This window comes from Platichthys flesus, chromosome 21 (assembly GCF_949316205.1).
Source record: "Platichthys flesus chromosome 21, fPlaFle2.1, whole genome shotgun sequence".
NCBI lineage: Eukaryota > Metazoa > Chordata > Actinopteri > Pleuronectiformes > Pleuronectidae > Platichthys > Platichthys flesus.
The window spans coordinates 16,648,193-16,675,533 of record NC_084965.1 but is presented as its reverse complement, the minus strand read 5'-3'; the positions used below and the strand labels follow the sequence as shown (position 1 = coordinate 16,675,533).

General features: G+C 43.2%; 2 protein-coding genes across 2 annotated transcripts in view; both read right to left on the bottom strand.

Annotated features, from left to right (window-relative positions):
- Positions 1-4,667, bottom strand: part of kcnh2b (potassium voltage-gated channel, subfamily H (eag-related), member 2b) — a 207,567-nt gene extending 202,900 nt beyond the window's left edge. Inside the window, exon 1 of the mRNA XM_062379857.1 lies at positions 4,592-4,667. Coding sequence (XP_062235841.1) covers positions 4,592-4,667 — 76 coding nt within the window. The remainder of the gene's footprint in view (positions 1-4,591) is intronic.
- A 3,622-nt stretch (positions 4,668-8,289) lies between these two features.
- Positions 8,290-27,341, bottom strand: part of sspo (SCO-spondin) — a 69,023-nt gene continuing 49,971 nt past the window's right edge. Inside the window, exons 106-117 of the mRNA XM_062380033.1 lie at positions 27,063-27,259; positions 26,743-26,913; positions 26,298-26,425; positions 25,618-25,772; positions 23,238-23,284; positions 22,079-22,243; positions 21,055-21,269; positions 19,852-19,947; positions 15,690-15,750; positions 14,895-15,025; positions 12,658-12,808; positions 8,290-9,326 (exon numbers count right to left, since the gene is read on the bottom strand). Of these exons, the coding sequence (XP_062236017.1) occupies positions 9,304-9,326; positions 12,658-12,808; positions 14,895-15,025; positions 15,690-15,750; positions 19,852-19,947; positions 21,055-21,269; positions 22,079-22,243; positions 23,238-23,284; positions 25,618-25,772; positions 26,298-26,425; positions 26,743-26,913; positions 27,063-27,259 (1,540 nt within the window). The 3' untranslated portion in view covers positions 8,290-9,303. The remainder of the gene's footprint in view (positions 9,327-12,657; positions 12,809-14,894; positions 15,026-15,689; positions 15,751-19,851; positions 19,948-21,054; positions 21,270-22,078; positions 22,244-23,237; positions 23,285-25,617; positions 25,773-26,297; positions 26,426-26,742; positions 26,914-27,062; positions 27,260-27,341) is intronic.

The following is a 27,341-nucleotide window of genomic DNA, read 5'->3' as shown; positions in this document are numbered from 1 at the left end:
AGTGAAGGTGAATAAAAAGGACTATATCTCTAGCTCTCTTCTGGAAGCTGACATTAAAAACAGGCAGAGAGCTGGATTGTATGTCAGGACCATAGGGGCGCTCAGGGTAGCCGACCGACTCTTTGTGCTCTTCAAACAGAAGAGTCTGTCAAGGCCAGACTATCCCACTGGATCACTGGAGTCTCCCAGCAAGCAGACGAGGAGGCAGGAGGATGTGCACATTCTATCCGTGGAGCTGCGACCTCACTCACAGATCTCACTACTTGGTTGACTGTGTTTACATACATTCATCCATTTATAATCTACTTCGCTTATCCTCTGAAGGATCACATAGGTGCTGGAGCCAATCCCAGCTGACATTGGGCGAGGGGCGGTTTACACCCCTGGACAGGACCCCAGCGAATCCACAGCCCTGGGATATTTACATTCATATTCTACTGACTGAATATCGCTGCACCTACTATTTCTGGGGATGGTTCGGCATCATGGTCGGTGTTGACTACGGTTTCCCTACAGGTTTGGAGTTGGGCACTGCCAACAATTAGATAATCAGTTAGCTTTGTGCCTGGTGGACTAACACGAGGGGCCCTTTCAAACCTGTTGTCACTGGCTTTGGGGTCAGTAAGGCTCAATGTAGCATCTCAAATACAGTGTGTGGGTGTCCTGCCAACCCAGGCTTTGGGACATGAAAGGGGGGGTGAGAGCAGGGACGACATGCCGCAATGGGACTAACACCATCGCACATGGGGAACCCGATCAACCAGGCGAGGTATTGGGTGCCACAGTATTGTTCACAGATTAGGTTCATAGGCCTGTGTAGGTGTTCGGGCACTGGACATGGTTTCAAGATCATGAAATCTGTAATATGTCGTACGCATATTTTGTTTTGTACCAAGTAAAATGCGTATTTTATGCTTTGGTGCTCATTAGGCCTTTTATTTCCAAATATGCAAGTTGAGTTGCTCAGATAATGAGACAACATCTGTCCTCAGCAATAATGAGATTCTCTTTCTTAAACCTGTAGATCCAAACTAACAGATATAGTTATATATAGACAAGTGTTTATATCTACTGTTGTGCCATCAGTACCCTTCTTTGTTGGGGTTCAAACATCTACATTTGCTCAAGAATCACAGGGTTGCAAAGAGAAATGTGTATTTCTCATGTTTACCTCACTACCATCTTTGTGAAAGATAAGATAGCTGCCGCTCTGCTTTGTTTTGGCGTGTGATGAGCTTCTCCGACTTGCAAAACAATCCTTACACTCGCCTTAATGGATCGAATTCAGTCTGAAAACCCTCTAATAGGAGGTCTGCTATCCGATCATTTCCTCTTGGAAACAAGACACCAACTTTCTACTTAAGTCACAAAACTCTACTCCTAAACTGCAACGCAAGACAAATGTAGGTGAAAGAAGGTTCTCTGGTGGTTCAACAGCATTAAAGTGAATTTTATTTCAAACCAATGACTGGAAAAACTGCTGATGTGAAGCTTTCATCAGATACATAAACATTTTTATATGCATTCTAGTGTAATAAACTGGGTTTCCAATCGTCTCATCCATTATCTATATTGATTGTGCTTTGAGGCTCGTGGGTGAAGCTGGAATCGCAATCCCAGCCGACATTGGGCGGATGGCGGGGTACACGCTGGATGATTCGCCAGCGTATCAGAGGGCTGACAAACAACCGCTCACAGTCACACCTCCAATCAGTTTACAGCCTCAAATTACCCCCCCTCCAATCTGCATATCTGTGGAAAGAAGCTGAAATACCTCGATCCAATCCAATCAAATAATTATCAAGTTAGGTGATTTATTTCCATTTGTTTTGCGTTGCAGTTCCTTTCGAAGGCGAAGCGCTCAACTTAAAATAGGTGCAACGGGAAGAAAAACAACATATCTCCCATGAACTGGATTAAAAGACTGTTTCATAATGGAAGGCCTGGGCTGCTTAATCACTGTCACTGTCTCAAGTACAACAGGATCTCACACAATATGCCAGGTGGAAACAGTCACCATGTGACGTGTGCTGACAGCAGATGTCCACAGTTTGCTCTGCCTCCGAGGCTGAGGCTCCATGGCTTGTGAATAGAGAGCAGTATTTAGAATCCTTCATCACTTCTCATTCTACCATGGATGTTGCTCTTCTTTGTTATATATGAGGCATCACATGATCCATATACCCGACTCTGAAACAAACTGCTGATTGTTGTTCACAAGAAGTTCACGCACTCTCAATTACCCACACCAGGCCTTCATAAACACTATGTATGCAGCTATAGATTCATTGGGAGGAGTGAGCTCATGTGGTTTCACAGTAGAAATGGGAAGACTGAAATTTCGACTTATTTTCAAATCTTGTAATGAAGCGGCTCCTAAATATGTAGCAGACATTATAGTCCAACAAAGGATAAGGCCCCAGGGTAAAGTTTAAACATAGATAAGCAGCTTTTAGTCACTATGCACAGCGCTGGAAGCAACTGCCTGATCATCCTAGAAAAACCCCATCCATTGCAGACTGGATACATTTTTTATATTTAAAAGGTCATACCATCACTCTGTTTTACTCCATTTCCATTTTATTTTAACTAGTTCCATCTACTTTATTTGCATTGTTTGAAAATTGTTAGAAACTGCGCATTCTTGTTTAAAATGTATTTCTTTTCATTTTGTCTCTGTGTTGTCTTTTAATGCCCCCGTGCAGCGTCTTGAATCTAACCCTGTGTCTGAATCGTTCTTTACAAATAAAACTGCCTTGCCTTTAAATGGGGCCTTCAAGTTATTAAGAAACATTATGCACAGTATTGACGAGTCCTTTGTCTGTGCTTCATTTAAAACATTGTTAAAGAGATAAACCTATTCTCTCATCTAGAATTTTCTCATGCTTCAATAACTCCAGAGTCAATAAGGATGTCCAAACTAAAGTGTCCACCACTTCACTACCCACAGCTATTAGACACAATACTGTCTCTATCAGCGTGTTTGATTAGTCCGAACCAAGAGCCTTAAACCAATCAATAGGAGCTGATTCTGAACATGTGTCCCTGGGAAAATGTTTGGAAAGCAGCCGTGTGAGGGTATGTGCCTCTCTGCTGGAGGTTAATGTTCCCCCGCAACACTTGAGTGCTCCTCTCATGAAAAAACAATCATCAGCCACACAAAGAATCTTCCTCAAACCGATGCAAATCTCCTGTGAAGAAAAACATGAAAGATATGGACAAAGTGGAATGAGCTGGCGGCGATCCAGTGAGCGGCAGAATGCGCTCCCCTTTGCAGAGCTACCCATGTTTATCAGGATGGAAAACTGAGTGCGGCAGGATTAATGTCAATTACCCAGCTCTGGCATCTTTTTTTCAACTCAACTGCGCTCGTGTGCCGTGGCTTTTCATCGCCTCTGTGTTCTCACACTATATCCCCCCCTTTTACACAATCTTGTTTGAAGCTCTGCTGCCGTGACTCTCGGGCGTTACAAACGCAGCAGATATTACTTGCTATTCCACAGCAGCCTCTTGATCCAAGAGCATATGGCAAATGGAGGAAGGAGAGGAGCGTGGTTATCCAGCGTTTTAGAAAGAGGAACCCATCAGGCGTTTAGATGTCTGGGATCAAATCGAGAGAATTTGTGACTTAATCTCACATCTCCATCTTTCCTTGTCAGCTTCATGTGGATCCCCATGAAAGCTGCATTTAATTCCTCCTGCATCAGCTTGACTGTCAAAACCTGAAACAACAAAAAATGTCAATCATGCACATCCTCAACCTCGACCATCCTCCGACCCGGCCGTGCATTGTTTTTCAGGGGAAAGAGCTGTTATGGGCCGTGGAGGCATGTTTGAAGTCTGCTGATCACACGTATGGCGAGGGGATAACAACCAAAAAATGATTTGCATCAAACATATAACACCACCGGGGACGGATGAAGCCTGGTGCATTTCGAAATATAGACAGCCTCGGATTTCACACCCCGGGGCTGGATATGAAAAATGCAGGAGCTCAGACATATAGTGTTTGTTTTTGTAGCTTGTGACTTTCTGGAGATTAACTGATAGGATATGGGTTTTATGTACTTTGAAGGGAAAGATAACAAACTACATAAATGTTTAATGGCTGTAAAAGCATGTGTATGATGGGATATTGAGGTGTAAAATGGATTCCGGATGAATATCTACAGCCAAATAAAGTAGAGTGCATGGCCCCGAAGGCACTTAAGGGTCATTTGTCTTCTCTGAGAGGAAATTCAAAACCCCTCCACATGTCATATGAGGACTCTTGGTCATGATAACCATCACTTGCTAATGCACACAAACCCAACGATATATGTGGCGGGTGAAGAGGAAACTGCTCCAAAGTCAGCTGAAGTCTCTCAAGTTATTATGAGCTGATGTTTGAAATTAAAAACATGTCTCCTGATGTTTCCCCCTTCAATGTGCCACAGCCATTTAACCGAGCAGCAGCAAGCATAATAAATTGGTGTAATCCAAATCGCTCGTGAGTCACCGAATCAATTAACCTATCAACCTTAATGGGAAAGAAAAAAGTGGCTGTGCGGTCAAATGATTGATGTGATAGGAAGAAAATTACTGATCTTACTCTGGCTGTCGAATTTCCTGATGATGGTGTCCAGGAAAGTGTTCTGCGGAGCGACGTGGCCCCTCCGGACCGGCATCTTCGCAGCGGTGGCCCCTGGACTCGGAGAGACTTCTTTTTTTTAAATGTGATCACAACCGAGCGCACGATGCTGCCTCCCTCACTGTGCTCGCTGCTCGGAGCCCTGGCAGGTTTCAGTGGCAGTAATCCAAATTCAAAAATGACCCCCCCCCAAGAAGTTCAGAGTCGGAGCGACGCAGGCTACCGGCTGGGTCTCCAAAAAGAAAGTGAGGGATTTACGCGAGTTGGGGAGAGGAGGAAGCGCGCGGTACGCACGGAGCCGTTTCCCAGCCTCCAGTGTCCAGGTGGAGAGGAAGTATATTTTTCTATTCCCCAAATGAAGGACTAGCGGGGGGTTATATGTTTTCTCTGGTCTCACACTCGCTGGAGCTCAGCACCCGCCTCATCCTTCACTACCGTCCGCTCCTGCGAGGCGGACCGGGCGAGCGTCGCGGGAGCCATAGTTGGGTCGCTGGAGCTGCGCGTTATTCATCCGCTTCTCATCCCACCTCCTCCCTCTGCGTCCGGAGCTGAGTGTGTGCAACTGTGGGGGAAGAAGAAGAAGAACAGTGAGGATGTTGAAAAAGAATGAGCAGAGCGCAGACGTGCAGCCTGGTTGGTCCTGGCTCGGTGTTGTATCGAAGGTGTTCTCCGCGTCTCCTCTTCCCTCCCTCGCTGTGCGCTCTGCCGGATGACTTCAGCTCCAGCGGCGTCTAGCTGCGCCTATTTTAACCCTTTGCGCATCACGAGCGGGAACTGCTCACGTGCACTTTTTTATTGTTATGGAGGAAGAAGTAGATGGGCTATCGAGTTCTCCTCATCCTTTTTAAAAGAGGAGTTGGAAAGGTCCCTCAAAGGGGCCTCGAGGAAAGTATAGCCCCAGAATTATTACCAATTATGTATTTGATTAAATAGACCTTTAGAACAATCGGATTAAAATGGCACCAGGTTAAATCAAGTTACAGGTTCGCGCTCGAGGTGCAGTTGGAATCGATCAATAAATCAATCAATTGATCGACCGATCATCAATCACTCAATCAAAGAATAGCCCAAATTGAAATCTGAATTGGTTTATCATCATCTACAAAGAATAGAATATAAAATAGTTTATTGGCAGGCATTTGTCCTAGCATCCATGTGCAAAATGCTATAAAAGGCACAAGGCCGTTTTAACAGGGAAAACCACCTCAGAGTCGACAAGTGTGTGCGTGTGTGTGTGTGTGGGGGGGGGGGGTGGATCCCTCTCCCGGGACGCACAAAAACAACAATGCCCAGGCGTCTAAAGCAAGTGAAGAGGTGTTTCACTGTTTAAAGCCTCAAGCAGAAAAGAGAAATGTCTGACAGAGAATAGGAAGCGCCAGTGATACATGCGTTGTGGAAGAGGAACGTGCTTTGTGTTATCACCTTCACACACCTGCTGGAAAGAGCGGTTCCCAAACGGCTGCTGACCTGAGCCTGGCAGGTGTGAGGTTACACGCACACAAACACACACACACACACATACAAGCACACACACACATACATACACACATGCGCACACAAACACACGCCCTCATCTTTTGTGCTCCACTCTGCACAAAACAAAACCTCCAGCCCCACGAAAACACATTTACCTGCCCTGAGGAGAAGCGGGTGTGTCTCCCTCTCTATGAACAACCCATCTGTGTCAGCGTCTGTTTCATCACATGTTAATAAACCAGTGGAAAAGGCGCTGGAGATGCCGCTTTGTTGTGTGTCGGGGTTGGATGGGGATTCTCCACTCACTGGCGGCTGCCGCTACGTCACGGCGCCGGGGTTCCCCCCCTCCGTCATGCTGGGGATGGTGCTTTCACGTCCTGTGGGAAACAGTGGCGTGGGTTAAAATGACCGCGCAGCAGACCCACGTTTTAAGTTATAGGTTAATGTAAAACATTTGCAAACTAGAATTTATTCATTCATATTTTTATTATTTCTTCATTTTCACTTTAAAATGTATAACCATTTTTTTCTTTGTGCTTCTGAATGCTGGGATTAGAATTATTTTATATTCTATTAAATTTTATTTGAACAAAATCACAACATACACTATCTCAAGCCATTTTACATAGTAATGCCAAGACCTACAATACCTCACATTAACTGGAAGAAGCCCCTGATCAGACTCAGTGTGGGCGGCCGTCTGCCTCGCCCGGTTTAGGAGAGGACAGGTGGGAGAGAACGAGGGGAGAGAAGAGAGAGAGAGAGAGACAAGGGGTGAGTGGCCAGGTACAGTCTTCTAGGCTAATCGGCTCTGTACGATTATTTATAATGATGAGTGATTTTTACGAATGTAAGGATGTTAATAAAGATAGCAGCACCAGTTCATACTAATAATAATAACAGATGTGACTAGGTCAGATTTTACAATGATGAGTTTATGTAGCAGCGACCCTGAAATTATTGAAAGTATTTAAAGTATATAAGGATAAATGCTCGTCCATGCTCCTCATTTCAAATTGTAACAAAAGTGGATAAATAAGCCAGCCTCGATATTACGTGTGGTCCATTTATGGAACTGTCATAAATCAATAATTATATATTAGCAGTAAATAAGGTAATGTGCACGTTTCTTTCTTCATTTCATTCAGGGAATCAAGCCACAAAATATGCCTGGTTTTGTTTTAGGTATTTGTCTCTAAAAAGTAGTTTTTTCAGATGTGTATGCTGTCCCAGATGCAGTTTTTGGTTTTCCTCACACGGCCTTGTACCGCACACTCTCTGTACAGTGAACAAGATTATCATATCAATCCCAGGTATGTAAGAGGCCTCGGATGTTGGCAAGTTTGGCTTTTTTCACTTCTGTCAGATCCAGACCTCAAGCAACACCGCTGCTCCGTGGCAGCATTCATCAAAGTGACCTGCACAGCGGCGTGGTTACATTCATTTTTCTCCCCAGCAATGAGTGTATTAATGATTGGTGAGGTGTGTGATGAATTGCAGCCCTGCAGATGGACCAGGCCTGAGGTGCTATCCATCAGAATCTGACATTTTGGTAGGAATTAAAAATGCATCAGTTCCTGCTCTTATTACACTCCAGTGGTATTTACTACAGCAGCTGAAAGCCATGAAGGAGCTCGCTGGTTAGCCTTCGCCTCGCAACTCCCTTATTTAGTCAGGAAAAGAGAGAGGGAGGGGGAGGAGGAGGAGAAGGAGAAGGGGTAGAGGAAGGAGGACAAGAAAGAGGAAGACAATTTGTCATGGTTGAGACAGATGCCAGCCTGTCACACACTTCCAGTGTTTACTAGAACACATGCACACACAGAGAAAGAGAGAAGGGCAATGTTAATGCTTAAGAAGTTTTTTTATGCTCCCTACTCCACACAGTAATGAGTAAATGTCTGAATAAGGGAACTGAAAAAGCTGAAGGCGACACATCCATTAAAAGCTACATCGTCTTATAATGCATAAACATTTCAGCGGCAAATGGAACTCCTGTCATCAGAACTGTCACTCTCGCTTTTCTGTTCCCTGCGTTTACTAAGCAAAAGCGCAAGAGCAGTGACAGCAGCATGTTGTTATGAACGTGTGTGTGCTGGAAAAAAACGAGGATTCAAGTTCAATAAAGAGCATTAAAATGACCAAGCATATTTAATGTATTTGCAGTCAATTAAGGGCTTGAAAGACCTCATGAAATACTGTACTTTATAAAGACATGACATACTTATGGGCTATCAAGAAAACACATTGTAGCAAAGTATAACATAATACATGCAGATTATTTGGGGAATGGGAATAAAGAAGGGACTCTTATGTTAAGACACAAGTAACAACTGGATGATTCAAATTTATTCGTAAATCATAAAAAAATAAATATGTCCAAAATGTGTCTTTATTAGATTAGACTTGATTAGAATATAAAAAAAAAAAACATATTTTATGAATAAAACTGGAATCATCTTTTTTTTAACAATACATTTATGTCAGGGATCCCATGAAAGACACATGACTGGGTTCAACATATATAAATATAAACAGAAATGGTATACATTATAATGGGTTGAAGACAAGGCAAGCTGGTGGCCTTGTTCTGTCTATTTTAATTGACGTTGTTATGTGTTGCAGGAGAAGGTACATTCTGCTGGTGACTGGACAGTGTTCAGAGATGAACTATGGAAAAATGCATTGACATACTGACACATAGAGAAAGAGAACCAGACTTATTCCCTATCTGTAGAAAATCTTAACTGACCACTCCATAGAAAATTTACTATAAACTGTAGAATATATAACGTCTTATTTCTGTAAACTCATACATAAAGCAAACTGCAGGGGCATATACATTTTCAAAGCATAAAAGATGTAACATGGATTGTGTCATAGGTCTTTTAATCTATAAATACACAGTAGAAAATGGCTGTACAGGCTGAAGAATAAACAGTTTGAGAACAGGAGTAGTATCCAGTCATATGATGACTAAGGACTACAGAATAATGTGTGCATCAACAGGTACTTGCTCAGGACATCCATCCTTATATATATCCATCCCAGAGTCCTCCATGTATCAGCCAGGTGGCTTTCAGGAAGATGCTCTCACTTGACTTGGAGTTCATACATGCATACACACACATTCACACAAACACACACACACACAAACACACACAAACAAACACACACACACTCAAACTCAGTGCACTCCCTCAGCGTCTGGACAGGTCACCTCCTGTGAAGAATAGAAACTGTGAGATGGATGGTGTCATAACTTCACTGTTGTTTTCTGTAATACCTTAACATGCATCAAAAGAAAACTGCTTCCACTGCAGAATAAAAGAAAGCTCAAGTGACTGAAGCATTCTATAAACTGTTTCGACAGACAGACTTCATTTAATTCCTATTTATTTTATATATATTTAAGTTTCCCCATTTGGACTGTATTAAAGAGATCCTGCAGTATGTAAACCAAATTATGATTGTTCATTTAATGAAATACATAATTTGTTAGTGTTAATATCACGTTTATAACTAAATTTATTAAAATGTACATTTATGGGTTGAAAATGGTCATGATGTCACCTTTTGTTTAACACTGTCTTGGACATGTAAGGCCGATGCTTTAGAAGAGTTAAGGACGTCACTACCTCATAAAAGAAATGTTCAAATCTGTAAAAACCCTGAGCAAAACCTAAAATGTCACATCCACTACTGTTCAGAGTCATCCCCCAATGTCCCCTGGCCCAATCGGCTATCTCCGAAGGCAGTTCAAATGCCTCTGGATTACCATGCTCCTCAGACACGGTTTAGCCCCGGCTGACTTGGCACCAGCCACCTGTGCCGAAGGTTCAAGTGGTCCGGGACCGTCGGGACCCTCTGGAGGGGAGAAACCCTCTATTTCGTATGACATTCCTGTCACAAACATGTGTGTGTGTGTGTTGCTTTGTCCTCGACTTCTAGACAACCTAGATAACCTCACTTGCTAATTGATATGTCGTGTGGGTTTGTGTGCGTGTGTGTTTGCGGTAAGTAGGCGTGTCTTTGCCCTGCCCCCCAGCAGTTAATTTACTTACAGCAACCATATGGCTTATTACTTTAAATTCATTTTAATACAAGCATTTACACAACAAAATGCCAACAGCAGATGAGAAACGCATCCATGTGTGTCCACTCCAGGCTTGTGTCTGTGTCTGTGAGTGAGGCGGAGCGGGAAGCATCCGTTGAGAGATGAGAAAATTATAATAGTGGCAGTTAATGTGTACGCGTGTGTGAGAGCGCAGCCGCATGCCAGTCCAGATTGATCGCTGGAACAATCTAATCCGTCAGACGTGGTGTCCGCGGAAGTGAAGCACTGGAAGGGGAATATGAGCTGGAGAGGGGGTGGGCCCTGTGTCGCATGTGTCTACATCCAATTAACTAACGCAATCAGCCATGTTGAAGAATGGATTAGTACATAATTGCTTCAGAGGTGGGAAACTCCATTGAATTATTCATGGTGGGCAAAGGCAAATGTATGTTTAGAGTGTGTCAATCTGTGGTAATGTATGACTTTGTATGTCTGGCCCTAATGGGAAGTGACTGAGAAGAACATCAAATTTAAAATGCTTTCAAATGAATTGTGACAAGTGGAGATGATGGAGGCCTGCTGCATTGTACAGGACTATGAGGTACACATTATAAGGGGTTGAAGACGAGTCATGTTGATGATTTGTCTACTTATAATTGAAGTTGCTGCTGGGAAAATGTTGACACAAACCAGGCAGTGCACCATTTAAATCACAACATTATATTACAAACACTGGTGAATCATATTGCGCATTTAAAGTGAGCATCGGGGTTTTAAATCTCCGAAAGATCTAATGCAATCTATGGCAGTAAGGGGGGTGCATGTGCACAAAGGGCACGCTCACGTACTCAGGCTTTATCGAACAGATGCCGAGTGAAAGGTACAAATGCTAAAGAGTGAAAGAGAAGTTCTCGTCAGAAGGAATTGCATATTATGCCATAACCGCAGCCGAACCGAAGAGGTCAGACAGTCTGTGTGGGTGGTAAAAACGTTACGGGCCGTAGCGCAAGCAAGTGGTGGATAAACACTGCGAGCAAGGATGCGTCAGTCTAGATAACTAATGGGAAACACTGGATCAATGCATCAGTCAGTGTTACCTCTTTACTTTTCAGGACCTCATGAAAAACAGATGAGTGTGGTTGAAGCAGCCTGAGTGAAACACTCTTTGCATGTTCTTACCTTTTTTAATGCGGTAGAAAGCAAATAGATTTGCTGCATTAGCTGTAAGTGGGCCGACTGTTTTCTAGCAGTTTCAGTGATAACTGCTTTGAGGAAAATGTGCATGAATAGAGATGAACCACTGACACACTAATGACTTTGACTCATCTGTTTTTTTGGCACCAGCTCCTCATCCTTCATGCTGCTTGCTCACATTGAAATGTTTTCTTCAGGCATGAAGGGGAGAGATGATGACGGAGGCCAATGCAGCAATCCATTAGTCGTTTGTATTTGTGAATAGAAGAACAGAATGCCTTTTATTGCCACTGCACAGCTCTCCAACGAAATGTATGTGTCTCCCTGAGTGTTGCATACAATAAAAATGGAAAAGAATTAAGGGAACACTTAATCAATTTCCCAGACTTTGGTGCAAATGAAAGTGACAACAGGTGCCATGAACAGGCAAAGCAAGACAACCCCCAGAAAGGAAATGGTTTTACATGTGCTGCTCTCTTTATCCTCTCTGACTGATTCTTCCCTAGTGTCCTCATCACTACTGGTAGCATGAGGTGGTACCTGCAGCCCAATCAGGGTGCACAGGTGGTCAAACTCCTACAGGTCACATCCATACGTGCAGTAACAAAAGGGTTGCAGTAACCAGCCGTTACACAAGGAGAGCTGGACAGGGAATCTCTAGAAGCGCATCAACCCAGCAGCAGGACCAGTACCTGCTCCTTTGTGCTAGGAGGAACAGGAGAAGCACTGACAGAGCCCTACAAAATGACCTCCAGCAGGTTACAGGTGTGCATGTTTGTGACCAACTGTAGAAAACAGACTCCATGACGTCGGGTGGCATGCAGGGCCTGACGTCCTCTCGTGTGACCTGGGCTCACAGCCCAGCACCGTGCAGCTCGACTGACGTTCACTAGAGAACACCGGAGTTGGTAGGTCCACCACCGTTCTCTTCACAGATGAGAGCAGGTTCACACTAAGTGAGGCGTTAAAGAATGTGCAGATGCTGTCGTGAACATGAAAGGGATCACGTTTGGTTCACTTGACGTGAGGCCTTGGTGTGTGCAGCAGGTCTCTCACCTGTGTGCGTTGGCCTTTCTTACTAGTGTTTTTTCATTTATATTTAGACACAAAACGACATGACAAAAGTTGTATTGCTCTACCCAATCCACTAAATTCCCCTGATTCGAACAAACATCCATTGTTAATTAACCGCCTGTCTGCTGGGACCCTGTATGAAAACATGTGTCACGTGCCAATGATTTTACATATATTCAAATGACAGATGTACAAGCAAATCTATCTGGCCTCGTACATTACTCCCCACCTTGACAGCTGGTGCACTCGCAGCTGTGTATGACAGGCAGGACGACCGGCTCGCTCTCGCCGTTCTCACACCTCAGGCTGAGGAAGCGGACGGGGGTGTCTGGATCCAGACGGTAGCTGCAGCACTCACACACCGACTGGAGGTACGGCTCCTGGGTGGATAGAGGGAGGAGAAGAGGGGATGGAGTTACTGGAGAAGATGAGAGCAGCCAGGGGAGTAGAGGAGGTGGGAAGGGAAGCGGAGGGATATGGTGGAGGAAAGCCATTAGGAGATTGGGAGATGATGAGGAGAGGGCGGAATTAGAGCAAGAAGAGGTTGTGAGACAGACGAGCAAGACAAGTTGAGACGATATGAGTAGAATGAGGAGAAGCTCAACACAAAGGAGGGTGTAATATATCTTCACTCATATTACTTACAGTAAAACAACAAATACGAACAGAAGTTATCATCCTCTGTTTTTATTTCCTACAGTGGATTTGTCGTGTTGATATAAAGTGCGGGTTGTTAAACAAAAATAATAACCTGATCTCGATGCTTTGCATGATAGAGACAGGCTTGGAGATGGAAACTGCGCTTGTGTGTTCAATTAGTGGAGGAAAAGACAAGAGGATGATGGAGAGTGCAAAAAGTGTAACGCATGATGGCAAGGAATGATAGATAATAGGAGGAGAGGGAGGTGAGAGGAAGAAGAGAGTCTGACATCAAACACCTCCAACTTCTATGAGAAATAGCAGTTATTAGTGCTTCACACACTTTGAAGTCGGCAGTGCGAGTGCGGTGTGTGTGAGTGTGTCTTTGTGTGTGTCCGTGTGTGCGCGTATGAGCTGGTGGTGAAAAGAGCCTGTGGTTCCTCTGAGTGCGTTCCCGCTCTCTCCAGTCCTGCTGATCAATGAAAAGGGAACTTCTCCGTGATGCCTAGTCACCGGCTACCATCCCTGGTTGCCACAGTGACAGGAGGTAATGACACATTTAGCTGAGCTGATGTTTATTTTTACTAATCTCCCGGCGTGATTGACTCTATTTATACGGCGGAGATGTATGGATGCCAGAGAGGAACAAAGTCGCCATGGTGATGGGGTGATGAGCTCGGCGTCTCGCGAGGATGGAAAAGGCAACGAGCGAAGGTAGGAAAAGAACAAGGGAGGGGGAAATCATCCCAGGCTCCACACGTGACCCCTTCACAACACTCCTATCCAAAACATCTATATTTAGATTTTGCGGTGACTCAACTACTGAATGCTGTATTGTTGTTTACCTGTTTTCATGTCTCTGTGTGAACATGACGACAGGTTACCTTCTGTCTACTGTGATTACAGCTGTGAACCGGAGGGAAAATGATCTAAATAATAATTTCACCGTGTTCACAGCCTCTTACCTGTTATCCTGCGAGTGTGTCGACGGTCTGTGTTTATCTTGAGAGGTGTGACATAACGGCACCTGTGCCCATGCTGCACGGGGACGAGGGTTTGACTCAACGTTATTTTGCGAAAAACACACTCAGCACTAATGTCGGGTCACGTTTCAAAAGGAAAACAGAGGGAGAGTATGGCTACACAGTTACAGCTAAAGCAACACTCCTGAAAATTATTTTTGGAACGCTGGTAAATAATAGTTTAGCAATTTAGGTATTTTCAATGGCACCTTGAATCTACGTCATTGCACAAATGTCTGTCTGCCTGGTAAAAGCATTTCTCATGAGCCGTCAAACTATGAAGATGAAGATCAGTGACAATGTTATCTTCATTGCAGATAAACCAGGTAGGATTGAACGCAAAGTTTTCTAACTTCACTCTGCACCATAGACTGTTTCTAAAAAGCTTATCACACAAACAATAAATAAGTGACAAGGAGTTATTCTGAAGTGGCTCCAGAGCATAACACAGGCAAAGCAAACCGCCCATTCCAAATAGGCATGTTTACAATGGGCACTGCACTAGTGTTGGAAATGCGAATCTACTTTTGAAATGAATATTGCAGGAATTCCTAAGTGTAGGAAGCGCAACTTACGATTAAACACAAGGAACTGTACTGCCCTTAAGTGTAGTTTGACAACAATTAACAACCCACTGCTTTTTTTCAACCAATTAATTGTTGTCCACTTTTCTGCCTGTATTGATCGCCATTGTTTTGAAGTGTCAATACTGATCATTGTCACCACAAGATGTTGGAAGAGCAATATCCTCTCTAGCTCTCTCTCTTTGTGTGTGTGTGTGTGTGTGTGTGTCTACTTTCCCTACCTCCAGGATGACATCAGTCCTGGACAGACAGCGTCCCCTGCAGAAGCTGACCTCCACATTGTCAAGCCGACAGCCCCCCTTGGTGATGTTCCTGACCTGCATGTAGCGGCGGCACTCCGGCAGGGGCTCGCCTGAAGGAACCACAGAAACACAGAGGAGGAGGAGGAGGAGGAGGAGGAGGAGGAGGAGGAGGAGGAGGAGGAGGAGGAGGGGAGACAGGGGTTAACATGAGATTGAAGGACAAAGCAGAGGGAGAATAAAGAGGGCAGGGAAAAGGTGAATAATGAAAGAAAAACCAGACCAATTTTGCTTCTCATTTGCATGAAAAAGTAAGAGGGGAAAAAAAGATAAAGGAGCCAGAGTCCTTCCAGAGAGCACTCCGACATTGTCGTGCCCCCTCGCAGCATGTGACATTTCCTCCACTGGGAGACAGATTAAAGCCCCAATGTAGGTTAAGTAATGTCATCTCTCACTAATTGGCCACTGTGGCAATTGGTTTTTGCTTAGCTATAAAATGAACTATGGAACATTCAAATCCAATAAAGTGGAACAGCAGCCATAGAATGAAAATTTAGCTTTTGACTGTTTCTAATTACATATTTGTTATCAAAGTAATTTTTCTGATCCACAAGGAGGCTGACAGGGTTGATTAATTCATTTGTTGAAACTAATGGCTTCATTTATAGAACATTTCTTCATGAATTTCTCCTTGTTAAACCATAAATATATATCTTAGACTGTCTGAATGTTTGGTTTTGTTGCCGTGTTTTTCTACCTTCTGCATGTTGTACTGACCTGGAAACTGTTTTCTACAGACCGGACAGCAGCTGCCTGGTTCCTCCACCTTGACCTCCCCCTGAGAGAAAGAGGGATGATTTGACTTTTAAACATATTTGTGAAAGTGAAAACAGACAATTAATGAGTGATTGAAAAGTGATAGAAAAATGAATATGTCATATCAAGGTGACTAACACGCATACACAACACAAAAACACACTCCACCCTCAACTGCAAAAACCTTTCTTATACCATTTTGCAGGATTTGTAAATATGTAAATGTCTCTAGAATCCTCTTGAGACATATAAACACTGCTGTATCTTTACAGGAAGGACTGAGGATGTGATTTGTGTAATTTTTATATTCCAGATTATTAAACTATATCACCAACATTTTGAATATCAGATGACTATCTCAGTCTGCATTACTGATAGGAGAAAGCAATGGAAGTACAGAGAAAGAGTGAAGCATCGGAAGAAGAAAGATCCAGAGCGAAGTAGGTAGTCCTGTGGTGTCCCTGTCTGAGAATAGCTGCGGTTAGGATGCAGAGGCACGCACATACACACACACACAGACACACACACACAATCTGAAAGCAGTCTTCAGAGCACTTACCAACACCAACCTCAGCTCACCCCTCAAGCTTCCCCCAACCATACATTCTCTCTAACACACACACACACACATTTGTACTTATATCTTAGTGAGGACACTCATTGGCATAATGCATTCCCTAACCCCTTATGCTAACCCTTACAACCACAACAGTCAATTAAGGGGGGGGCACAAAGTGAACACATGCCAAAATGTCCTCACTTTCCTAAAATATCCTCACCCCATTGGTTGTAGGCTCAAACTGGTCCTCACAAAGATAGCTATAGAAGAGCACACACACACACATACACACTCACACAATCTGACAGCAGTCTTCAGAGCACTTACCAACACCAACCTCAGCTCACCCCTCCCCTTACAACCACAACAGTCAATTAAGGGGGGGGGGGGGGCACAAAGTGAACACATGCCAAAATGTCCTCACTTTCCTAAAATATCCTCACCCCATTGGTTGTAGGCTCAAACTGGTCCTCACAAAGATAGCTATAGAAGAGCACACACACACACACAGACACACTCACAGATCCTAACTCTTAACCCTGAGGACTTCTCAGGTCCACTCTGCTCTGCCGCTAGCCTTCCCTCAGGGACGGAGCAGCCCACTCACTTAAAGGGTGGGAGGTCACAAAGAGGACCATTTTGAGTGTTTTGAGTTAAAAGCTTACGTGTGTATGTGTTTGTGTGTGTGTTGTGTGTTGTGTGTGTGTGTATGTGTGTGTTTCTTGGATGTGGCAGGAGGGTGAAGTGGTGTGAAATGTGGAGACTGGTTATTTCATGAAAAGGATACTTGGCATTTTCAGTAAAAGGTTAGTGAGATTTGTGTCATCTACAGGCTGTGTCGACATGGAAATCAGAAGTCTTCATGTGGATTCGGGGAATCATCCCGATCAGCTTTTATCACCAGAAATGATGATTTAGCAGAAACAGGGCTCACAACGGAGAAGTGAAGCCGGAGATTTCAATTTTAATCAGCAATGCCCTTAAATTTTAGCTGAGTCATGAATACCAAGACTGACACAAACCAATCCTCAGCCACAGCACAGTGCATTAAATCACCTTTTCATTCTGGCCGGGGTAAGGTGTTGCTTTTACCTTAGTGCAGCTGGGGGATTTGAGAAGGGGAACACAAAATATTTGAGCTAGTCAATGATGCGAAGGCATAAAAAGCTGTGCACACCACAGGTGGAACACTTGGTAGACTGTTGTACTTTGTGGAGCTCACAGTGCAATTAACCTCTCCCTTCAGTTCTGGATGTCAGCAGAATTTATTTATATTTATATTTTATATTTATATATCAACTCAGTGCGTGTGTGGAGAATGACACAGTGGACTTTTCTGTTCTTTCTCTTTTTCCTTAACCACAGAGAGAAAGCTGCTTTTCATAAATTAAGTCTGTTCTGCACCGTCGCCAAGGAGCTTGTGTTTTCAGCCCTCACCGTTTGTTGGTGTGTATAAGTGTAAGCAAGATTCCATTAAAAAACTGAACGGGTTTTTAGGAAAATTTGTGGAAGGATGTTGTTTGGGTCAGGGAAGAACCCAACAAAGTTTGGTGCAGATCTGAATAAGAGGGCAGATTCTTTTTCACTTAGTCTAACACTGTATTTTTTGACATTTTCACTATTTTCCCAGGGAATAATGTATGGGCCAAAATCAAATGCAGCTTGATTAAATATTAAGCCTTGCCTAAGGTATGTGCTCTACTGAGTTCCATTATGTTTAGCTAAATATATTTTTGGTAAGGTTAATTCATGCACAGAATGTTTTTCATGAGGCAAGTTTAGTTATTTGTTTACACTGGTTTTGAGATGAGAGAATGAATGAGAGAAGAAAAAACTAAATATGAAATATTATTTTTTTCTTCTTTTCCTTGAGAGAAGTATAAGTGTCTGACATTTCTGGTTTACTTTAGTTAAATATCACAACAGCAATGAAATGGATCAAAATTAAACGGTGTAGGAACTCTTTCATGTCTTTGGTCATCCCCTTTCCTATGTAGAGCAATTTGAATGTTATTCAATACTCAAAAGTTAAGCCAAACCTTCAAAAAAAAATAGTTTTCTTACTTTGCTTTAGTGGTATCGAGCCATGGACTTCAGTTTAGTTTTATCTTCCAGAGGTTGGACATATTTATCTGTGAGGTTTTTCTGTTTCTACCTGACAGACCACAGTGTTAATAGCTTTCATTACAACAGAAACAACGTCTTGACTGTTTGCTGTGTGGGTTATGCAGAGAAACAGGGACACTCTTTCTGGAAGGAGTCGTTGCTGTGGATTTTCCGAGATGTCATTTTTTTTCTAAGCTGTGAACATCTCACATGAATTTGAATTTATGGTTATTGTGATGAGATGAGATGTATTTGCATGGCTTGAGCCTATGAGAGCATTTGAATATGGTGTAGACTGGCAGCCATGGAACAAGGAGAGAGTGAGAGAGAAGCAAAAGGATATTCGGGAAACAAAAAAACAACGTAAAGGCCACAAAATGTTTCTTTTTAACAGTCAGGGGCGGATCCTGCCCTAAATCAGTTTGAAGCAGGACTGGAAAAGTTCCATCTGTGTCATGTACTACAAGAACTCAAATTTCATACGAGTTTATTTTTGTCCTCATCTTCCTCTAGTTGTACAAAGTGCATCCATAATTGGCTGCCCAGCTCAGCGTCTCCTCTGAGATCACCAGGTGTTTACAACCCATACATGTATGACCAAGCCGTGTCCTTGTGAGAAAGCGGAGGCTCTCTCTCACCAGCAAGCACAGAGTAATGCCTGACATTACCACTACACCGAATATTACATGTTTAATATTTAAAACCTTTCCAGCATTCTATACTTGATATATAATGTCTGCAAAAGTGCTTCAAAACTTCAGTGGTTCTTAAAAATTCAGCTGCGGCTGAGGCATTAAATATTTGAAGAACTTGTTTTACATTTGACAAGGGGCGGATATACTGCATCCAAATTACACTCAGTAATGTCAGGAGTGAGTTTCACGGGAGGCAGAAGGGCACGGTAACGGACAGAGTGGAGGCTGGAGGGTGGATCGGACAGTCAGGTATTGATCCACCTCAGCCAGCGACTTGCAGAGAACATCCCACACATTTCTTGAGGGAGCAGAGCATTTTCTTCCCTTGCTCGGAGTAATTGAGATGTTTTTGACCGCCAGAGAAGCTGTATGAAGTGGACCACCCCGGGGAGGCAGGGGGGGTTGAATAGACAGATGTCTGGGACTAGCTCCTCAGTATTAGAGTGGAGCATAACATTTCTTTTATCCAGGATAGTGCCTACTGTACATTTTCCAGGTATTTAGACATTCCCAGTTAATTACTTCAGCCTATGAACATTTTCCAAAGTGTTTTTCCAGAAATAAACATCAAAATATATGTAACGTGAAGTAGAATAAAATGCCTTATTCTGTAATTCTGCCAACAATATCCACCACCCTGGTGTTTTTGAATGTAGGGAGTAATTACATCTCTTTCAGATGAAAACATACATGGGGAATAAGCACTCAGACTGAACACAATCAGACAAATGTCGATTTGATGTGGAGAGTTAGCGTATCTCACCTCATCACAGTGGAGTGGAGGACACCTCAGCTGGCACTGCTTCTTCCCATTCACACATCGACAGGACGTGCAGCCCTCCTCCCACTCTGATCCTGCCTGGCTCACACACAGACACACACACAGACACACACAGACACACACATTATATTTATATTCACCCCCCAGACTCTTGAAATACAGGTACTATAAATATTCCTCAACAGTCCATCACTCTTTCCTTCAGGCACATTCAAATTACCGTCTGTGTTACAGCAGGTTTGATGAAGGAAAACTGGTCAAAGCTCACAATATATTTCTTTAGTGAATCCACTAAAGCTCTGGCTGCACCGTTGTGCATAATTTAGGTTATGGGGGCACGTTACCATGCAGTGATTACAACAACACACAATACAGAGTGCATTGTATATTTTGTGTGTTATAGCTGTGGGAATGGGCGACCAGGCTTTTACCCGTGCTAAAGCGCCCACATTGGAGAGCCTCTGTCGCTTACCCTGAACCATTTGGCATAACAATCACAAGGTGGCTGATTAGAAAACCATAGAGGGTCTTATGCAGACATTAGTCATCACCAGCTGACGGATAAAGAGAGAGAAACAGAGAGGTTGGGTGTGCAGAATGACTGAGAGCCAGGTGCTGACAAAGGGGAGAGAGTAAGAAGAAAGGATAAATGGGATAACGAGAGTGAACAGAAATCCTGTGAGGAAAGCAGAAGAGGGAAGGTGAGTAATAAAGCCAAGGTATGAGAGGGGGAAGAGAGAAACAAGGGGAAAAAATGAAAGAGCCAGAGAAAGTCCTGGAGAAGGAAGATCAAGAGGAGTGATCTGACCTCTTGTCAGTGTATGATTAATTCTCATAATCCTATAATATCCCCAACTTCATAAATAATTCCTGGCAGGCTTGCCCAGAGTGCTGGCTTTCTACGATACTTGCTACATAATTGATGAAGCTGAGGGCTGCAGAGGCATTGTGGTGTAATGTGGCCCACAGGGCATGTCACTCATCTTCTAACAGGGCCATTCATTATTAGTAAATAACACGATGGGAGTGAATAAAAACAGTGCATTAATGGTCAAGTTCAGACACACGCCACAATGAGGCCGGTGGGGTGGGAACAAGCTGCCAAGATAGCAGGGCAACAGATGCCTGTATACTTGGGTGTAAGCCAGTGTGTGTGTGTGTGTGTGTGTGTATGTGTATGTGTACCTCTCGCAGGATGCCCCGGTCATGGCAGGGGCAGAGGGCCGGGATGACACACATACCCTCCGTGTTTCGGTAAAGTCCCTCCTGACACATGCAGCCCTCAGCGGAGTGACTGCAGTTGACAGGAGAGGAGGAGTAAATGTCCTGGCAGCTCCTCTCACACAGCGGCACCTCCTCTGTCACGCGCCTCCTCCTCCACTGCTCCCCGCCAGGGCAAGCTGCAGAGGGCGAGGAGGGCGGGGAGGGGGAGAGCGGCAGGAGTGAGATGAGTTAAAAAAAAAAAAAAGTGCCAGGTAAGAGAGGAGAAAATAGGAAGAGGAGGCAAGAGGAGAGGATGGGGAGAGGGGAGATTGGAAAAAAGAACAGAATTAAAAAATGTATTGTTGTTCAACTTACTCATGAAGTCAACGCTGGCTTGACTAGCAACAAAATCCTCATCGCCACTTATAGATTAAAATACCGTCCTGGTTTCTAAATCAACATCCCTTTTTTAAAGGAGACATATGATGCTCAAACAGAGGTTCATAATTTTAATTTGGGTTATTACTTGCAAATGTTTACAATGCCTCAAACCGTCCATAGGCTGCAGCTCCTCTTCTAAGCCTCTGTCTGAAAGGCACTCTACTCTGACTGAACCACTGTCCCCCACTGCTGTGATTGGTCAACCACTTCCATTGTGTGTACCCTCTGTTGGCCTCTGCTCTTGCTTTACCTGTTTTTGTTAGGTGTGCCAGACTAGCCATAGGAGTGCATTATGCAAATGTAGAGCATGATGACATGATATCAGGGGACATCACAATGATGCAGAAGTATCGGCTGGACTACTGACAGTGTTTTCTGTACTTTGCACTTTGGGCTTTTTTACCTTGCAGAACTTTCACATAGACAAAACACTAGAACTCCACGTGTGTTGTGCAGCAACAGTATCAACAGGGAACAGGATTGGGCGTACTTTGAATTAATGCCCCATTTCCTTCCTTTATGATGATCAATATAACATGTTTCATCTCCCCCTTGTATCCCTCACCACAGTCAGGGGCCATGCAGATCCTGGTGCGATGGTCCGGGCCCTCACATGGGGCCCCTCCGTATTGACTAGGCTGCAGGACAGTTCTGTTGGAGCTCTGCTGGCCTGAACCACAGCTGGATGAGCACGGACTCCACTGGGACCAGCTGGACCACACACAGTCCACTGGAGGAGGAGCAGAGGACATGAACCACCACATTCAGGTCAGTTTCATTTTGACTTTTATTCACTTGCAGCAGTGCAGCAGCTTATGGAATAAAACCTCCGAAAAGAAAATTGATAAATCAATGCAAACCATAGTATTTTATTGAATTTTCAAAAATTATGTTTATGAGCTTTTCCCTTGTATTACTGTATATATATATATATATATGCATATTTATTTCATTCTTATTGTTAATTTTTTTCTTTCAATGTATTAACTCTTCATTTTGACCTCTGCACCATTGTAAACGAGGGTCTTAATCCTCAATGTGTTTTCCGAGGCTTTAATACATCAATAATTAATCAAAAATCAATTCACTTATATAAAGCTGTTCTTTAACTAGAGCCTCCTGTGAAAGTGATCCTGAAAATACAGAATGCAGCCAATACCCTCAAAGTTTACGACCAAACAATACTGAAGTAAAAAGTGAAGGGTTCATTGAAACCTGTGCTGGTTGACAGATGTAGAAGCAGTAGATGTGCTATGATGGTTTATATCTGCCGTGTTTTTAAAACCATAAATGTCATAAACGGCACTGTTCTCCACAACAGCCACAAAGAGGCATAACTAATCCTTCACAAGGTTCAAAGTGGCTCCAAGTGCAAAGCAGGTGTCTTTGCTAGATTCTGAGACACAGTTGTCATTATAGCAAATCCACTTGTCAGTTCACTGCTAGCTTCAGACGGTTTGAAGCAGCTAGGATCATTCATCTCTTTCCTCTCCTGCTGCTTCAAGATGTTACCACACGCTTTTGTAGGTTGTCATTGATTTGACTGCTGCTGAATTATTTTGGTCCACTGCTGCAGCAGCTGTTACCGACCATAGATCAGGTTCACATGTCTGTCATTGTCCGGACAGTTCAACCACAGATTATTGTAGCTGCTTCTTTCACTGCTTAAAGGAGCGAGGCCCTTTAAAGTGAGCGACATGCAGCTGTGGCAGAGCATCACTCACCATCACAGGTCTCTGAGGTGCAGTTGAACGCTCCACCTTGGCACACACTGGAGAAAGTTGGTAAAAAAAAAAAGAAGAGTTGAGTGAGAGAAGTAGGATGATGACAAATAAGAGTGAGCTTATTATATTACTGAACACTGAGACGCAGAAGCCAACATCTAGTGAGACTATCCGAGTATCAAACCACCGAGGAAAATGAAATGACTGACGAGATGTCTGCTGCATGGCAGACTATCTATTACAGATATCATGGTACCCAACTGGATGCTGTTGAATGCAAACTATGACATTCAACTCTGCTGGAGTCGCACAACACTTTAAAACATTAACTCAAAGGTGTTTCCAGTATCATTATTTATTTAAAAATATCAATGTCTCATTACGTTGTGATATCTTTTAGCGTTCATCATAAATAAATCAGACCTACTTCAACATTCATTGGGTAAAAGAATTCGGAGATTATGAAAATAAAGTTGTAATATACCAATAAAAAAAGTTGTAATTTTATGAGAATGAAGTCGTCATTTAAGGATTGTTAACTTTTAGAGGGGGGTAATTGGAATATCAGCCTGTGGCCTACATTAGAAATGCGGAGCATCTTGTTAAGTAATACTTCAGTTAAAGTTTCACAAATTATTCTCTGAATTGAATTACTTTTCTCATTAGATTTTGACCTTCTACTGTGAATATTATAACTTTCTTTCCATTTCCAACTTCTTCTCTTAATATTGCATCTATCTCATTAAATGACGCCCTTATTCGAGTAATATTACAACTTTACTCTCATATATATATATATATATTCTTTTTACAACTTTCTTCTCAACTCTGACTTTCCCTCATAATATCACATTCTTGTCATTGAATTCCAAATTTATTCTTGTAATGTTACAACTTTTATCTTCTTAAAACGACTTTATTCTCATGTGTCCTGACTTTTTTCTCAAATTCGATTTTATTCTCATATTATTATTTTTTTAATATGACCCTAATACACTGTCGTACTGTCACTGATGTCTTAACAATGATAGATAATGATAATACATTGTTTATTGAGATCAAATTGTTGCTTGTGGGAGAAGACTGCCAATGTTATTGAATTCTTAACATTATGTGAGTGATCTGTGTGTATTATCACCAAGGCGTGTGGCATCTTTCATTCATAAAATTAAGCTAAAACGGTTTAAAGATCGTACAGAAAAAAAGCTAGAAGGATAAAGTCACTAATGAAGTGAAATAGTCCCATATTGAAATAAAATTATATCAAAACTGTGGTCCAGGTCTAAGGGATCAATGCAGGAGGGAATGCTCTCACTGAAAGCCAGAATATTCATTACAATACATAACTTTAAAAAAAGATTATTTCTGCACACAACTGTCTGGTTCCTGTGCACAGTCAATCTACTTTCAATAATGGAATCTGGCACTCGGGAGGTCAGTCAGACTGATGAAGAAGCCCAGCCACTGTTCAAATGGGGGGGGGGGGGATGAATGAATACGCACATTAATAAGCAGGAGAGGACAAACATCAGAGGAAACCTGAGGCACTGAGCTGAGAAAAAAAAAGACTCTGAACTCCCCAACTATAAAACGTCTTAGAAGTTTACAGACCATCTGTAACTACCCATCGCTCAAATATTAATTTTATTTTGCACTCATCTAGTCATCCTGCCAGTAGATATTTATGAAGCAGAGTTCAATTTCAATTTCTTTCCTCAACTCAACCTTTGCTTTCATATAGCCTATAGATCCTATAGAACCTTTGTTTACAACCATGCTTACCGAACACCCTCCTGCTCTCTGTGCTCTCCCCTCTGAAATGCATGAAGGATTAGAGGAATAATCCTTGAATCACTTACCGTGTTTCAATTCAGAGGCTGCACTAAACATACATAAAACATTTCATCATACAACAGGCTCTTCGGAAAGGAACCAAGAAAATGCAGCGTTGTGAAATCGGAATCCTCGGGGCACTACAATGTGCCATACGCCTCAGTATTATACAATCTATAATGTAGCCTTCAGTAAATTAGTATTTCCTCAAAGCATTAAATAGAGAAATAGAATGTGGCTGTGTCATATTTAAGGACGATTTGAACTCTGGCATACTTTGATCAATTCAACTTGAAGGGAACATGGTCATCCACTTTACAAATCGATGAAGCCACAGAGATGTGAAGCTCTGTCCGTCTGTGTGAGGTGAGACTCATATTTAGAGGAGGTAAAGGTTCAGCCTGACTTCTAAGGACGCTCACTCAAGGACAAACTCCATGATCCTGCCTCTGAGTTGTGACAGTCACAGCTAGATCCAGATCCTATGTGAAGGACAGTGTGAGTGCTCACACCAATGTGGGTGATGAAACTGTGTGTGGTGTATTACCATGTATTGCAGAGGTGCTGAACGGCTGTTCCAGGCGGCAGCAGAGCGTCTGAGATCTCGGCCGTGCTGACATTCAAGCTTTGGTAACCAGGCGGCAGGGAGAGCGCTGAACAGGGACAGTCAGCGTGGGAAACACATGAGCCTCTGAGCAACACCTATGAGGGACACAGTAACACTGTTCAGAGTCTGAGCTGCTGCCCAACCACACACATAAAAACAGATTATTGTGCTATACGAGTGAGGACATTTCGTCTCATCTTATCTTAACCATCCCAACTACATCCCTAAAACTAACATAGCCAAAACGTTCCTTACTCTAATCTCAACCATAACAAATAGTTGCCTAACCTTAACCGAAACCTATTTCTAACCCTAACCTTAAAAGATGTGTAAATCAAAATTGTCTCTTAACATGCTGAGTATGTGATTATTGACATAAAGTGCGGCCCTGATCACAAAGAGCTAGAGCACTGTAGCATCAGCAGTTCTCTCTGTTCTCTCTCTCTCGCTAAAACGTATCGCTAACTTTGACCTAAACCTGACCTACAAAATGTCCTCACCTTAAAATTGGGGGACCTGCTTTTGTCCCCACAAGTCCCCATAATGTGACTGTGTAAATAGATTTAGGTCCCAACAACATGAGGAAGACTTGCATGCAGACAAACAAACAGAGTCCTGACCTGTCCAGGAGGGCAGGTACACCCGGGGGTACAGGGCCCAGGTAAACACTGAGTGTGTGGCCACAGGTCCTCACAGGTATATGGACATTGACCTGAACAGTCATTGAACACCTGTCCACTGGGACACGCTGCAACACACACATAAAACACATCATGTATTACGTCATGTCTCATGTACAGTATATACCTCAGTACTCAGATGTGAGTGTTGTTTCCTCTTTGCACACTTTACAGTTTGTCTCGAGAAAAGATTTACTCAGGCACATTTAAGGTCACATCTTCGATGCATGTCACCATAAATACACTTACTGAAAATACCACCCTTAAAGAATTCCACGCGTTGCCTGGCAACCACTATAATTGAGGAGTGATATTGCTCTGTGGACAGATAATATGTAAACGTGGTAAATGTACAACTTCTTATGGTATGATGTGTCTCTGTTACCAGGCAGGCAGCGGTTGGTGTTACAGACAGTGTGCTGCTCGAGGGGTCCAATACAGGCCGCTGCACCCGGCTCTGGCTCTCGGAGCACCGTCTTGTTCCGCATCGACGACCCACCACCACACGTAGCACTGCACTCACTCCACAGGGACCACTCGCTCAATAAACAACCGACTGGACAGACAGAAGGAGGACGAAGATAACAAAGAGAAACTTCAGGGAGTTAAATGTGACCTTTAACACAATATAATTAAATATCTGACCCATAACAAGTTACAATGCAATTAAATATTACGATTTTGAGTCTGAGCTCTGTATCAGACCTGGACATGATGGCAGGTCACAGCTCTCTGTCTGATTGGTGGCACCACAGGAGGGACCACCCTCTGTGTCCTGGCAGAGACGAGTTCTTGTCCACTGGCCACGACCACAGGAAGCTGAGCAGGAGCTCCATGTGCTCCAGGGCTCATACACCGGGCAGGGAAGCTTGGTGCACACCAGAGTGCCATTCTCACACACACTGCACACAGGAAGTACAGAATATAGGAGGGGTTCAGGGAGGGATGAGATAAAAACTTGAAATTCTCCTTTTAAAGGTTGTC